At 43.0% G+C, this 14,752-nt stretch overlaps 1 protein-coding gene across 2 annotated transcripts in view; it reads left to right on the forward strand.

Moving 5' to 3' along the window:
- Nucleotides 1-511: 511 nt before the first annotated feature.
- The window catches only part of PREX1 (phosphatidylinositol-3,4,5-trisphosphate dependent Rac exchange factor 1), a 138,222-nt gene continuing 123,981 nt past the window's right edge, over nt 512-14,752 (forward strand). For both annotated transcript variants that reach the window (XM_088064409.1, XM_014254045.2), the window contains exon 1: nt 512-670. In XM_088064409.1, the coding sequence (XP_087920535.1) occupies nt 512-670 (159 nt within the window). The remainder of the gene's footprint in view (nt 671-14,752) is intronic.

A 14,752-nucleotide genomic window follows, 5' to 3' on the forward strand; every position in this document is an offset into this window, starting at 1 on the left:
GATGTGCGGGATGTGCGGGATGTGTGACCGCGCTGTGCGGGATATGCGGGATGTGCGGGATGTGTGACCGCGCTGTGCGGCATGTGCAGCAGCACAACACTGTGAAGGGCAGGGGGCCGAGAGGGCGAGGTCTGCAGCGCATGGGGGTGATTCAATGCGGGTGCGAGGGGCGGTGTGTGAGGACGACGCGTGGCTACGAGGACGTGCGGGAGGAGATGAGAAAGCCACTCTCCCCTCACTCCAGCCCCGCCCCGCAATTCTCCGCCGGCCCCCGGGGCCTGGCTCCGCCGCCTGCTCCCGCCCCGTCCCTCCTTCCCCTCGCTCTCCCTCCCCGCCACCGGGACTTCCCTTCTCTGTTCTTCTCTGACCGCTACTCCGGCATGTCCCGCGGCCGGGCTTTACCCAGCGCCCGGCTGCTGTAACGCCTCCACCGCGGGCGAGGCAGGGCCGAGGGGGCCATGGGGGGCTCCTGAGGGAGCGGGGAGCGGAGCGCCCGGCCCGCGCCGCCACCATGGAGCCGCCGCCGCAGCCGCCCGGCGCCCCCAGCGCCGCCGAGCCCGCTGCCTGCCCCAGGGACACCGAGCGCCAGCTGCGCCTCCGCCTCTGCGTCCTCAACGAGATCCTGAGCACCGAACGCGACTACGTGGGGACCCTCCGCTTCCTGCAGTCGGTGAGTGGCGGCGCGGGGCCGGGGAGCGCCCTCGGGGGCACGGCGGGGCCGGGCGGACGGCCCGCAGCGGCTCCTCCCGGCGGGCCGGGGGCTGCGGGGCGGCCGGACACAAGTTATGGAAGTGCTGTGCCCGGCTCCGGAGCGCTGGGAGGGAGTTTCTATTGGAGAGGCCCGTGGCCAGGGGCGGGCCGGCAGAGCCGTGGGTCTCGCCCCCGGCGCGGAGCGCGGGCAGCGCCGGTCCCCGCAGGGGTGGCAGGAACGGACCCGGCAGCGGATCCGCTCTCTGAATGCCTCGTCCCTTTGGTGGCTGCTGTTGTTTAGAAGTTGCTTTTACACTCACCTGGAAAATCTACCCTGTCTGTTATTTATAAATAAATATTGTACATATATCTTTGTTTAATGGTAAACATAAATTTGCGATTGTGCCGGGTGTGTCTGTGCATGTGGAAACAATTATACCTGCCTCTGAAATTATTCATGGGCTAGGTCACAAGAAAAAAAACCATCTGGATATTTCCAGTTTCCTATATAGGTTCTAAATGTGGAATTCATCACCACACTCCTGCAAATAACTAGAAGAGACTGCAGTAAAACTTACTAGATAACAGATATATCATAAAAAAAAAAGAAGAATAAACTAGTGATCACACAGAGATCAAGAATCAAAGCAAAGGAAGTCTCTGCAGAGATTTCTAAAAGGTTGGTCAGGGCAGAAATTCTTTCTGGTGTTTTCCTAGATAAAGGCTAAACTCTGGTTTCATATAAAAAGGCTTAGACCCTGGGCCACTTTCGACCTATTCTTCTGGCAAGATTTTTGTTTGTTTTTTAAAATCAGTCTGTCTTGATTGGTTTTCAGATTCACCGAAGTGGCAAACTGTCTAGCATAAAGGATAAATGACAAGGATATGGTTGCTTTATGAACTAGTCTCTACTTGAACCCTTCTCTTCTCTCTCGGGTAGTTGAACTCAGAGCCTTTAATTTGAGTTTTCCAACTGAAGTGCCAGTTAGCTTCATTTAGAGCTGTGGTTCTGTCTCAGTGAGAGGAGCTTTCCTTCTAAAAGCTGTAAGATGTAGAAGAGCCCCACCCTACAGACAAAACAAAACCAAAATCCCTCAGAAGACTCCTCTGTCCTAAGTACTGAATTTGTGATTTTGTTAGCTGCAGGCTAGAATGTAGATTCAAGCTACATATATTTTTAATTCCGGTTCTTACAGCTAAATGTACTCACAGTGTTAGCTAAATGGGATTTTCATGTATTAAAAAACCCAAAAGGGTCTTTTGTTTATTTGTATTCATTAACTTGGCGGTTTTCATTAATGCAGTAGTGAGTAATATGCCCTAGGTAATGGCAGGAGAAGATCCTGACAGAGGGCACTCGCTGAGGTCTTGGCTCGCACTGCTGGCACTCAGAGCCCTCCTGAGTCGCTTGATCACCAGGTGTAGAGTGGCTATAGTATTATCTTGTGGTGTTGGCTCTGGAAGTCCAGCTTTACTCCCCAATGGAATTTGTGTTTTGGTAATTATGTTTGAATGAAGCACTGAGGGATAGGATCTTTCTTATCTCTGGGCCTTAGTTTAAAATAGCAGTCATACACAGGCTTAACTTTGTGCACGTGTCAAATATTTATGTGCTGTCCTAAATAATGTCAATTTCTTCAGTCATTGACCTACATCTTATGGACTGAATCTCTGTACAACTGCTTTTGGATAGCTGAATGGTGTTTGCCCCAAGCAAAGGAGAATGAGGATCTACTGCCATGGGTGAGGGTAAAAAAACCAGTAGTGGGATGAAATTCTTAAAAATAAAATTTGGAGTGTGAAATATTTTCTGTATAAATAATGTGGATGGCCATAACTTAATCCTGTAACAAGACAGCCCACAGGAAAGAATTTTGCCCCACATCCCACACTGGACAGCCGACACAAGGTGCAAGGATAATATAATCTATATAATCACTGGGATTAGATGCAGTTATACACCAAAAGTTTTCTTTATGACACTGGTGAAAGTACTGCTGTAGTCCTGGGACTCTGTATTCTCAGCTCTGCTTGGCCTTGCAAATGCAGGCCACACAACTTCCCTTTCTTGGCTCTCCTGAGGGTGCTGGCATTGCTGCACAGGAGCCACCCCTCCTGCTCCATGGACCTCTGTTTCCCAGCTCATGTTCTATGTGGTCAGAACTTACCCAGTGCAAAATAAATGTACAGTTATTTTCCTGCAGTAACTCACCAGGTTAACACTCCAGTGTGATTGGGCAAAGTTAGTTGTTTTTTTCCATAGTGTGAATTGTACTGAAATGATTTGTACTCCATATGATCCAGATGTAATTTTTGCTGCACTGTGCAGGAGAGCTGCAGTACCCAGATCTTCTGAAAACTTGTCCCTGTCAAAAAGGAGATGAGACAGATGTGCGGTATGGTTTCTTTTGCTCTACAGGAACTTCAATAGCTTGGGTTAAATAAAGGAAAGCTAAATCTCATATCTTTTATCATCATAATGAGTTTCCCCCAAGTAGGCTGGGACAGTTGTGCTTATGTGAGGGAATCCGTGCTCTTGGTTAAATATTTGCTATTGAAGCCCTAGTCCTCATTAAATGTTCTCAATAAACAATGTTTTAAAAAGCAAACAGCTAAATTCTATGGGTTTTTTCACAGCACTGAAGTTGCTTGCTAGCAGCAGCTTCCTGTGTTCCCTGGTAATGTACAAGAATCTCTTAAGTGTTTAGAATATTGTAAGCATTTAATACTGTGCATTTGCAAATAAATCAAAGTAACTTCAGTTTACCTGAAGTATTTTAATCTGTTTTAGGGGATGAATATGTGATCATGTTTACAGAAAGGTTTCCCTTTTCTATGCTTAGAAACGTTTTCCCACTAAGCTGCAGGGGAAAATAGGTTCATTATTACCATACAGACTCAGTTCTTATTTGCTTTGCCTAAAAGATTGTGGTCCATATTTTGCTTTCATTAATTATTAAAGTGAGTACATAAAGTTTAATATAAAGTATAGTTAAAGTTATAATTAAATACTTAAAGTTATAGAACATGGAGTTCTATTTTCTAACAATAAAAACTGGGTTAGTCCCTGTTAAGAATATTTTATTGTGAGTTGTATACTCATTTAATGAAAATGCTACAAATATTTATTTATTTAAATGAAATAGTGTCTAGAATCTATTATGTTTTATACCTAAAGTAATTTCGACAAATGTAGTTATATCTGCAAATTTAACTTAGATGTCCCATCATTTGTCACCTTGCATGTGATTTATAGTAATTTTATTCCATTTAATTTTGGACATGAGAAGGCCTTCCTGGTCAGTTTATCTCCTGTTTAGTTTCTGGTACGCCTGTTGATACTTGTATTGTATGTGTGTGTACATATATAATATATATATTCATTTGTATTATCTATTACAGTACAATGTATCATAACTATGGAGAGAATGAAACCCAGTAGCCTCACCCTGTGGTTTGTTCCACATCTGACAAGGTGAGATTATCGATTCCAAGACAATCGATTCCAAGATGGATTTTTATAGCAGAGTCTGCATTTTATATTAAATTATAATATAATACAGCTATGATACTATATGTATACCATTATTGCAGTAGTCCTAGCTGTCCTAGATACTTCCTCAAGATAAGGAAGAAGGGAGAACTCTTTTCTACCAGCTCACAGCTGATGACCTGAAGTTACCGATTTAAATATGAATATACACATACAATATTTTGTCCTGTTTTATTTGCCATTTTGTTATGCAGGGAGAGTATTATTGCTAATTGTGGAATCATCCTTGAAGAAAGGCTGTGTAACTCAGGAGTATTAATAGACAATACAGCAGTTATGCAGCTGTTACTGACTGTAGTAGTGAAGGCTCATTGCACAGCCAAACTTTTTAAGCAGTAGGGAGAACTGCATGGAGTAGATGGAAATGTACTGCTGCTAACCTTGTTAAAGAAGTACTGATCACAGACAAAGCAAGGTGGAAAATTGTCAGAACCTAATGGAACTTAAGGAAAAGTTTCAGGACTAAGATAAACTTCAAAGACATAAAGGCAGAAAAGTTGTTAAGTCTCTGGTGTGATCATAAACCACAAAGATTTTCAGTCTCCAGACTTTAAGATTCAGTGAATCCTTTGGCCTCTGTAATGTATACAGAAATGTTTATATTGTCCTGTGTAATTTTGTAAATACTCCTTTTTTGTGTGACAGAGTCACACCAGGTGATAATTGGGCTGGAGTGAGCGGCTGGATAAACAGCAGCAGCTGTCTGGTGGCATGCAGTCCTGTGCAGGAGTGTGGGGCTGCCAGCACGCTGCTGCAGGTGCTGTGTCTGCAGTGTGCAGCCCTCAGGCTTGCCCAGCTCTGGATAACTGTTCTTGCTTGGAGTGTCAGCTGCTATGGAGAAATTATGCACAATTTATTGGGGAAAGAAAGGTTGTGGTGTGTTTGACTGTTGCATGGTCATTTCACAGAAACCCAGTCGAATCTGACACTAACATTTCAGTGAAGACCAGCTCTCGAGTAAGGAGAATAGGAACCCTGAGCAATTTCAGACATACTCATTGACCATCATTCTAATAAATAGTGACTACACAGCAGTTAGCTGTCAGGTTTTTAAAGGTTTTTACTATTTTGTAGATCTAATAATGAATTACACGTGGAAGTGTTGGAGCAATAATTATCTAACAGACTGGATTGCAGTGATAGGTATTTTGCTGCATCATGTTTTTCTCCACATTCATTTATTTCACCAAACAATCAGCTCAAACCTGCACATGCAGCTCCCACAGTTTAGATAATTGCAAATATATAAAGCCAAATTGTTCTCTGCATGGTATATGAATGTCTCTTTCATCTTTCCAGAGACAAACCACAAACTTGTAAATTTTAATATCAGAATGACAGGACGTACTTTTAGCTTGAGCAATTGCTGTTTGTTCTGTGCAGGCATGAAAACAGTAGGAAAGGTGAATTGTTCTTACCAGATAGGTATCAAATTGTATAAGTAATAGTACTAGTACTATTTTTAGGTTTTAGTGTCATGCATTCCTTTATTTTTGTATGAAAACTAGAAGTCCTCTTCAATCGTATCAATTGTATAAATGTTGCAGTAAGACATTTGCCATCAGGTAAATTAGCCCACATCCTACAGACTCAAAATATTTATGTTTTGCTCCCCTTTCTTGCTTTGTAGGTGTAATTGATCTGTCTCTGGGTTTTGCACTCCACCCATCTTGAAACATGATAAGCATCACAGGCTTTGTTTGGTCTTCCTCCCCACCCACCCCCTTCCCTTTCTATTTCACAATCTTGTTTGCATCCAAGATGAGGCTCTGGTGCTCTTATAAGGTAGCAAGTAGACCATTTGTCTCAGCTGTGAGCTGTAGTTTCCTGTCTTACCCTGTTCTCTGCCTGTTCAGCCTCAGTAGATACAGATAAACGCTGATTCTGGAAGGTGAACCATATGGTTTGGGTAATGTTGCTCCTTTATTACGAGACAGCTAAAAGAGCATTTGGGGGAGAGGAAGGAGATGGGAAAGGAAATTGTTTGGAAGTGATCTAAATTAGCTTTGCTGATCTGTTATTTTGGGTCAGTTGGTCACCTGCAGCCTGTACTTAGAACTGCAAATGAGCAAGATGTTCTTCGGTTTAAAGTCACTGAGCTTTTTTTTTTTCTTTTTAAAGCCTGGTTCCTGATGTATGTAAATTGAAGAAGATTACAGCTTTCATTTTAAATTACATGTTTGTAGTCCTTCTGGTTGTAAAGCATGAATTGAAGATAGAACACTGGCAAAGCAAAAGTGCTCCTGAGTTTTTAGGGGTCCTTGTTATGATTCTTGAATTTGGGGTTGGCAATTCTGCTAGTAGTTTTCTATTTAGACCAAGTGTAATGCAAAGTCAGTGGCTAAAGGCTGAAATGCAAATAGATTAAAAGGTTCTTTTGCCCCAGATACAAAGAAAGAAAGTGAAGAAAACAGTCTTCATGTAGAAAGATGAAGCAAAAGAGAGAAACTGAAAAGCAAAACAAAGCAAAGAGAAAGCTCTGAAAATATTTATTCGGCTGAGCCTGTGGTCTAGAGAGCCCAGTTTACAGACACAGATCTAAGATCAGGGTTGGAGGATCCAGAACACCCAGGTTCTCTCCTGCTCTCAGCTGTATGAGCTTGGTGTGTCACTTTGAAAATGGTGTGCCGAGCCCATGCCTTTTGCAGTGAGGCTTTACAAATCAGTTGTGTAGGAGTACAGCAAGTTTTTTTATGTGAAAGAAGGTGTTTATTCTTTTTGCACTCTCATGGAATTTCCATGGTGAGAAAATATCAATAAATCCCCTGTGTAGTCTCACCAGTTTACTGCCATACAGGTGAGAACGAAAACGAATTTCTCTTTGCTTCCCTTAACTCATTGCAGCTTGGTGTGCATCTGATCCACAACCCTTGTGATCCTTTATCTCAGACCTACTTTGGTCTTGTTACATCCTTTGGAATGAGGTGTCTGACCTCGTTCTGCCTCTGCATCTCTCCCTCATCTTGGTTGCTGTGCTGTGATCAATCAGCTCTTCTGCCGTTTGTCCCTCCCTCTCATTTCAGGCCTGCCAGTTGTTTGAACATGTGCCATGATCTCAGAGGGAGAGGAGGGGAGTGCTTGGCTGCCCTGGGCTTTCCCAGAGCCTCTGGAAGAAACCTCCTGGTGCCTCTGCAAGAAAATTCTCCTGCGATAGCACTGTGGGAGCTGAGGGAAGGGAGGGACAGCGACCTGAGCTCTGACAGGAAAGGGCATGGGGATCAAAAAGCGAACCAAGCATTGCAGAGAGCAGAGTATGAGAGCTGCTTGGTACACAGTGGATGTATGTTTGATTTTGTAACATTTTGGGCTGATATTTGCAGGAAGCAGACTGATACCCATTGTGGGAACTTGTTTGTCCCTAAATATAGGAAACAAAGCTTTGATAATTTTCCACTCCCCAGGTCACACAGTATTTCTGCCATAGGCAGGAGTACTGGTTTGCAGGTGTGGGAAATGTAATTCTTCAATTTTACATTGCATTCTAGAATCATGAAAAGTAGCCTTGTAGAGAACATTGACAGATGGTCCCATCATGTTTGATGTGGAAAGATCTTCATTTCTGATGGTTTATCCTGGTGTTTAAATGTTGTTAGCATTAGAAATGTCTTCTTAATGCCCAACATAATGTCTAATCTTTTTAGTTCTCTTTTTTCATTAGTGTCCATCCCTTAAATATTTCAAGAATGTTTTCACATTTTGCTTCAGATTATACTAAATTGTCAAATTGTTTAATTTTTTAATATTCTTTCCAAAAACTATTTAATTTTATTTCTAATAATTCCCATGCTGTTATCTGGATTCTCTAATCTATTTGTGTCCTGAACTCTAGTGCCCAAAACACCAGGTGCAAGGCACTCCCAAGGCTTTAGCAGTACCAAGTGAGGCAGTGGATTACTTAACAGGTTTTGTACAGTATACAGAGTATTATTGTCACAGGAGAAAGGTTTGTCTGAGTTTGTACCTGCGTTTGGGGACAACCCATTGCTCATACCAGTGACTGTGACTAGGTGTTGGCATAAAGCATTTACAGGAGCAGTCAGGTATTCACATTTCTGGGGGGTGCCCTGGCAGTGCAGCACTGAGCCCTCCTAAGGATAGGAGAGATGTGTTTGCCCACCAGCTTTCCTACATGCACATCCTGGCATTCCCAGAGGCATCTGACACACAGGGCTTCTGAGGCTTGAAAAAGTGGGATCTCCCAAGTGCAGCGTCTGCCTTCGGGCACCCAGATCAGTCTGGGACAGATTAAGCTTTCAAGCAGTTACTTTTTTCTGTTGCCTGCCTATTATTCGCTTCAGGCGCTTACAAGAAAATATAAAGGGACTGTATAAATTTTTGTCGTCTTTCCAGCTTCTTTCCAGCTGTAGAATCCCTTTTCTGGTTTTGTCTCTCCAAATGGATTTCCAGCCTGCAATGGTAAAGGCCTTGCACAGTTGTAGTGTGGTTTAGGATGTAAATGGTGATTTATCTTTTGATTTTGATGATGCTTGAAATTCCTGTGCAAATGTCAGCCTGCCCTGGTTACCATGAGTGAGTACAGCTAGAGACAAGGAAAGACTTGAAATAAGCAACAATGTCATTTCTCAGTCAGCTACAAAGACTTCTTGTGGAGCAATGCAATTCATGCAAAGCCATCTCATCCAGACTGAGCACTACCTTTGACTGCTTTTCCCTTCTGTATCACAAATAGAAACCTAGATGGGAGATTGTACCAACAGCATGCCTGAGATCTGATCAAAGTGTTGGATCTAAATATTGCTGCAGATGAAGAGTCCTGCTTAATTAACTAGACAGGCGTGATTAAAGTTTTCACACTGCCTCTGCAGGTGTGATTGAGTCAAGCTGTAGCAGACCTAGAGAACTGCAGTGGATCTGTACTGGGACAGAACCTCAGGGTGGCTGGCTGGTAAAAACACCTGACTTCTGCAAATCACCTTCAGCCTTCTGCAGATGTCATTAGTCTGAAGAGATATTGTCTCCCTTTGAACTGCAGATCTCAAGGGCAGTGTGAGAGAAAACAGCTCTGTGATGAGAAAAGTTCCTTCACTCTTCCTAATGGGTCTTCCTCCTTGCTTACACAGCTGAGTGCCATATGTCAGGCCATGAGACACTGAGTGCCCAAAGCTGAGTGTTGCTCTGATAGGCCACTTCAAACCTAGGGACAGAAAGGCAGAATTGACTGTTCTGACACTATGGCTCATCTTAGGCCTGTCTGCCCTTTCATCCAGTGCTATCAGCAGAAGAACTTGTTACAAACCAGCTGGCAATGCTACTTCCTACAGTTCTGGAAACAGTCACAATTTTATGTCATGTATCTTTGAGCTGGAGAGATGTGCTCTGTTTGATTCTAAGTGCTTATTATTTAAAGGTTGGTGTGAGGTGATGGGACTGTGGAACTGAGTTACAGGAACATTTAGGTTCATGTGAAGATACTGGGTCATTCTCACTGCTATTCCTGTTGCTGAAATTATTTTTATGGAAGCATATGTGCCACACAAATAATGCCTTGTTGCAGTTAATCTGTCTTATGACTCATGGAATAAATTTTGTGACCATTCTTAACCTTTTGTTTTGTACTTCTGGTTTTGCTGTGGTCAGTTCTAACAGGTTAATTTGCTGGTTCCCAAACCACTTTGCTTATCTAAAATGAGGACACTTTTAAAATTTTTTTAACAAGTGCAGTTGTTTAGTCCTTAAAAATCTTTGTAGACTAGTCTTAATTTTTTTGTCTCAGTAATACAATTTCAATTAAAACAAAAAAGAAGCAAACCATCTGATTGCAGAGTGCTGTTTATATATTCCCTGGGGATTTGTCAGTTAAGTTACCACTAGCTAAGTCATAGGACCAACATTTCCAGGGCTCCTGCCTCAAGGATATGTTAGGATCTGTTTGAGTGTACATGTTCGGTGTGAAACCTCACATGATTGGGCCAGGAGTTTGGTTTGCACGAATCAAGCCGCTGGTTCAGTTGTGAAGCAGAGCTGCTGCCAGTGACACTAAACCCACATCCTTTCTGCTGACATCTTGTGGCCCAGGGTGTCAGAATGGGCAAATGCTGATCCCTGAGAGGCACACTGCTTGCCCCTTCCCTAAGAACACCTCTTTCACGGAGGGGTTGCTACAGTCCTTTGCATGAGTGACCCTGACTGCTGAGCTTGCCACCAAGGAGTGATGCCTATCTTGGGGATCTGAGCAATTTACTAAGAAACAGCTTTAAACCCATGAGTCTCATTTTGCTGGATGTCTGCCAGATGTTTACTACCTTTGTACATGACAGAATGGGCTTAGATTTTAAAAAAGCCTAACAACATCATCCATATCCTCTTACATCTGCTTTTATTTACAGTAAATCACATTAGTGGTAACACTTCTCTCTTGAAGGTTTTGCCTGCTCATGCTTCTGGCATGCTAGTATGATTTGGAACAACCTGTCATGGGATACATGGGGGAAATACTTGTCAGGAAAGAGGGGAAAACATAAAAGATTGCATTCAGGGATTATTTTGGATGCTGAGGAAGCTGACAATGAGAGAATGTTCAAAATGAATGATGTTCAAAGTGTGTGTCACTGGTGGAGGGCCTTGCTTTGGCAGCAGACTCCTGATAAGAACTCACTAAAATGCAAATTCTTATCTCAGATAGATAGGTGGGTTTCAGCTGCACAGCAAAGTCTCTGGTCCCATGGGACTTTCTGGCTAATCTGGCAACTGCTTTGAACGCATCACCTCACAGGAAGCCTTGGCTGTTGACCTCATCACTAGGTGGCTAAAGAAGCCCCTTCCATTTTGTATGAAGGAACAGTAATGGAAAGCTGTAAAAGTTTTTTGGACTCTCAAAGCTGATTCTTAAATAGCATCCATGTTGTTGTGGGAAAAGTGGACAAGCTTAATGAAGGTATGCATGAGTAGGCTGTGTCCTGCTTTATATGTAGGTCACAGAGGAGAAGGCATGGATGCAAAAGTTTCTCTGTGTTAGACCTGATCAGGGGTTAATGCCCTGTATTGTTAATCAAGAGACTTGGGCTACAAATGTAATAAACAAAACAGTGCCAGGCTTTACTCTTTGGCCCTGTGGCCAACTGGTATGGTCTGGTCCTGTCCTGTAGCATTACACTTGAGTCTCAGAGAAGGATGGCTGCATTTCGACTGCCTGCTGGGAATGGTCCTTGGCCTATCCTAGCTGGAACCGTGCCTGACAATTGTTTGGAGAATGCTGCTAGGCCCAGGCCAGAGCATGCCAGGAGACATTCTCTCAGTGTTCCCCCAGAACTGCAAGGCTCAGGCGCCTTTCCTGGCCCTGTGGGCTCAACAGTGGCTTAGGTCCCACCCCAGGCTCTGGCACTTAGTGCTAAAGCAGGATTCTGGTAGATTGGAGCTCACACCCAGACCCAGTGCTAGCTTTTCCTTGGGGGTGCTGATGTTGATGGTGTTACTTATGATGCTTTGTTATTATGTGAAAGTTCTGGGTGCCAGGCCAGAAATGCTAGAAATACGTTTTGTCAGCCTTCCTTAGATTTTTGTCATTACTGACTCTTGCCATCATTACATGGGATCTTTTATTTTGTTTAGTCTGTGGAGGAGGAGGAGACAGAAAGGAAATACAGTTTGAATGGCTGTCAGCTACTTAAGGACAGTGTGAAAAGGAACTGGATGTTAATTACCTTATTCAGTGTCAACACTGACAGTTGTCAGCTGAGATACTGTAGACTGAAAGTACTCTGGTTCTTCATATGAAGGGTGCTTGATCACTTATCTTTTATTTGCTTCCCTTTTTATTGAAGAAAATCAAAGGCTTCAAATGATAATCACTGGACACTTGCATATTATTTTTTAGCTCACATCCCTCTGGATGCTGGTGGTTCTGTCTGTTGTGTTACTGAAGCTGTGCTTAGGAATCAGTTCAGATGGGAAACAGCTGTTTGTAAGGAGGTGTTGACAAGACAATAAGGGCAGAACTGTGAGAGAAGTTTTCTGAAGAGAGCTGCAGAAGTGCACTTGCTTTGAGCACTGCTTTGTCAGACGCACAATCCCTCAACAGGAAAAGGAGATGTGCATATTGGGGAGACACTTTTCACAGTTTGTCTCTTTTGTTGGCTCTTAAAAATGTGTGTGGGAAACTACCACTGTTACAAATACATGTCCCATCCTCTGTGCTGGCACAAATCGCCTCTTCCCATGAGGAGAACGTGTTCTGAAAACTCATCAGTAAATAAGTAGTGGTTTTCAGGCTATATGGACCAAAGACAGTATTTTTGGGAGGTATAGTTGAAGAGTGAGATTTACCAATTAAGTTATTTATACCAGAGAATAGTACTGTGGGAGTTTTGAGCTTTGTCATCACATGGTAGAGAGGACATGAAATACGGTGCATTGAGTATTCCAGTACCTGTTTTGCTGAACTTTTTACTGAGTAGGGCTTCAGCTTTGCCAGCACTGAACTCCCAGGGCTGTGCTGTATTCAGTCCTCTGGTTGTGACGTTGCCTCCATGTTCTTGCTAGTTACTGCCTTCCTTTCCAGTGATTGCAAAGCCCTTGTGCAAGGACACATAATCTTACTGTAGATGGCTTTTTTTGCTTCTGTGCATTCATCTTTCAACACTTAGAAGAAATTTGCCAGAATAACTGCACTTGGAAGTTAGGGAACAAAAGCAAAAAGCATTTAGAAACAAAATTGGACCACTGAATTGAAAGTATAGTCCAGGCTTTTGAACTTAGCACAATTGGAAAGAGTTTTGGTTTTAGATGAATGGAAGGAGTCTAAACGAAGCACAGATCATTACTTCTGTATTGAAGTAAACACTTCCATGGTTGGAACAGGTCACTAAGACCTATGACATCCTTATATAGTCTTTCACTATTCACTAGCTGTGGTGGTTCTCTGAAAAAATCAACTGTGGACAGTTCCTGTTGTTATAAATCAATGCTTATGCACAGTTTTTATTACTTTGCTTTGATTTTTCTTGTTGGTTTGGGTTGGGTTTTTTGTATGTTTGCCAAATGTGGCAATTACTCAGTGAGCAAAACAGTCCTTGAAGAAATGTGTGTTTTCTTCTTTTTGACTGTTAAGCAAGCCTTTCTTTCTCTAAGTGTTGCTTGGCTTCATCTTGATTTTTGGCATAGTGAACAGATCAAGCTGATAAAACCTGCTTCATGGATCGATCTGTTGGTGAGGTGTGCTGGAAGTTTTCTGCAGTTATACCGAGCAGCAGAGGAAGATCAAAAAAGAAGGAATATGTAGGGTGATACTCTGTTTCGCATGATGTCTGGTAGAGCACCTCTTAGGGATTCTGCTGCCCCTACAGACTTCATCCTGAGGGGTGCAGAAGCCAGAAGGAGCTGAGAAAGCTCAGCCTGTTCTAGCAGGTGCCTCTCATCTTGCAGTATCAGCACCTTCTGCTTGTAGAATGTGAACACCATGAACGGCAAGGTACATCTTGTATTTCCACTGTGACCTCGGTTTTCTTCCCTATTGAAAACTAATACGCATCTTGACCTGAAATAAAGCTAGAAGGAGCAGCCAGGCTATTAATGGGCTTTGTCTGTTATACTGTGCATGCACTGTGTCATAAGAGATCTTTTGCACAATACTTTCCATCTTTCTTAAGCAGTTGCACAAGAAAAGCCACAATATTTGGAAAGTAAAGTGTGAATCAAAATTTTTACAGCACATAACCAGAGGAACTGAAACTTGCAAACAGCAAGCAAGAATGAAATTGCAGTGGCAGCAGTTACCATGTCCAGGTGGCGTGTGGAGGCAAGGCTGCATTACATCAGTTCTCTTTTAGTGTGGCTCTGGATGAGCTGCTGGGGCAGCATGGTATCAAAAACCAGCTCAAGCTGGTGGAGAAACTTTTCAGTTTCAGTATTTCACTTAGAGAAGAAGAAAATTTTGTTATGAAGTGTATTAAGAATAAAGATACTGGTTCATGCAGCACTTTTTTGGCTGGATCATCTCAAAATAAAGCACCAGTATTTAGCAGATGGGAAATTGAAGTGCAGAAAGGCAAAATGAGTTGTCCAGAGGGTGCAGATGAAGTAACTAACAGAGCCTTGTCTCCATTTCTTACCTCCTTTAGGAGAAAAAGCTGAGCAAAAGCTGTCACGTAAACGATGTGACTCTTCTTGTGAAAGAGTGCAGCAAAAATGCCAGTTCTTCAATTCAGTCTTGTGACAACATCCTTGGCAGTTAGCACTCCATGAATTGGTGGTCTTAGCTCAATTCCAGGTGGACTGTTTGGCATAACCAGAGGCAGTCTCTGTGCACAGACAGAGAATCCATGGGGATGGGAGGCATTAACAGTGTTCCCTTCTGGCAGTACCTCTGCTGGATGCAGAAGACTGTGCTGGGAGAGTTTTCCTGCTGAAGTGTTCCTGTGTGAACATAAGGTGTAGAATGTAAGTCTTGGACCTTCAGGAACTGTCAGTCAGCACTTTCCCAATACTCTCAGGGAATAGTAAAAATGTGAGCAAAGAAGCTATGTTAGGTCTCAGAATTACTCAGTGGCAGTT

The sequence above is a fragment of the Pseudopodoces humilis genome, chromosome 19, assembly GCF_049639895.1.
Source record: "Pseudopodoces humilis isolate 2021_Gansu_Grassland_sample_001 chromosome 19, ASM4963989v1, whole genome shotgun sequence".
Classification (NCBI taxonomy): Eukaryota; Metazoa; Chordata; class Aves; order Passeriformes; family Paridae; genus Pseudopodoces; species Pseudopodoces humilis.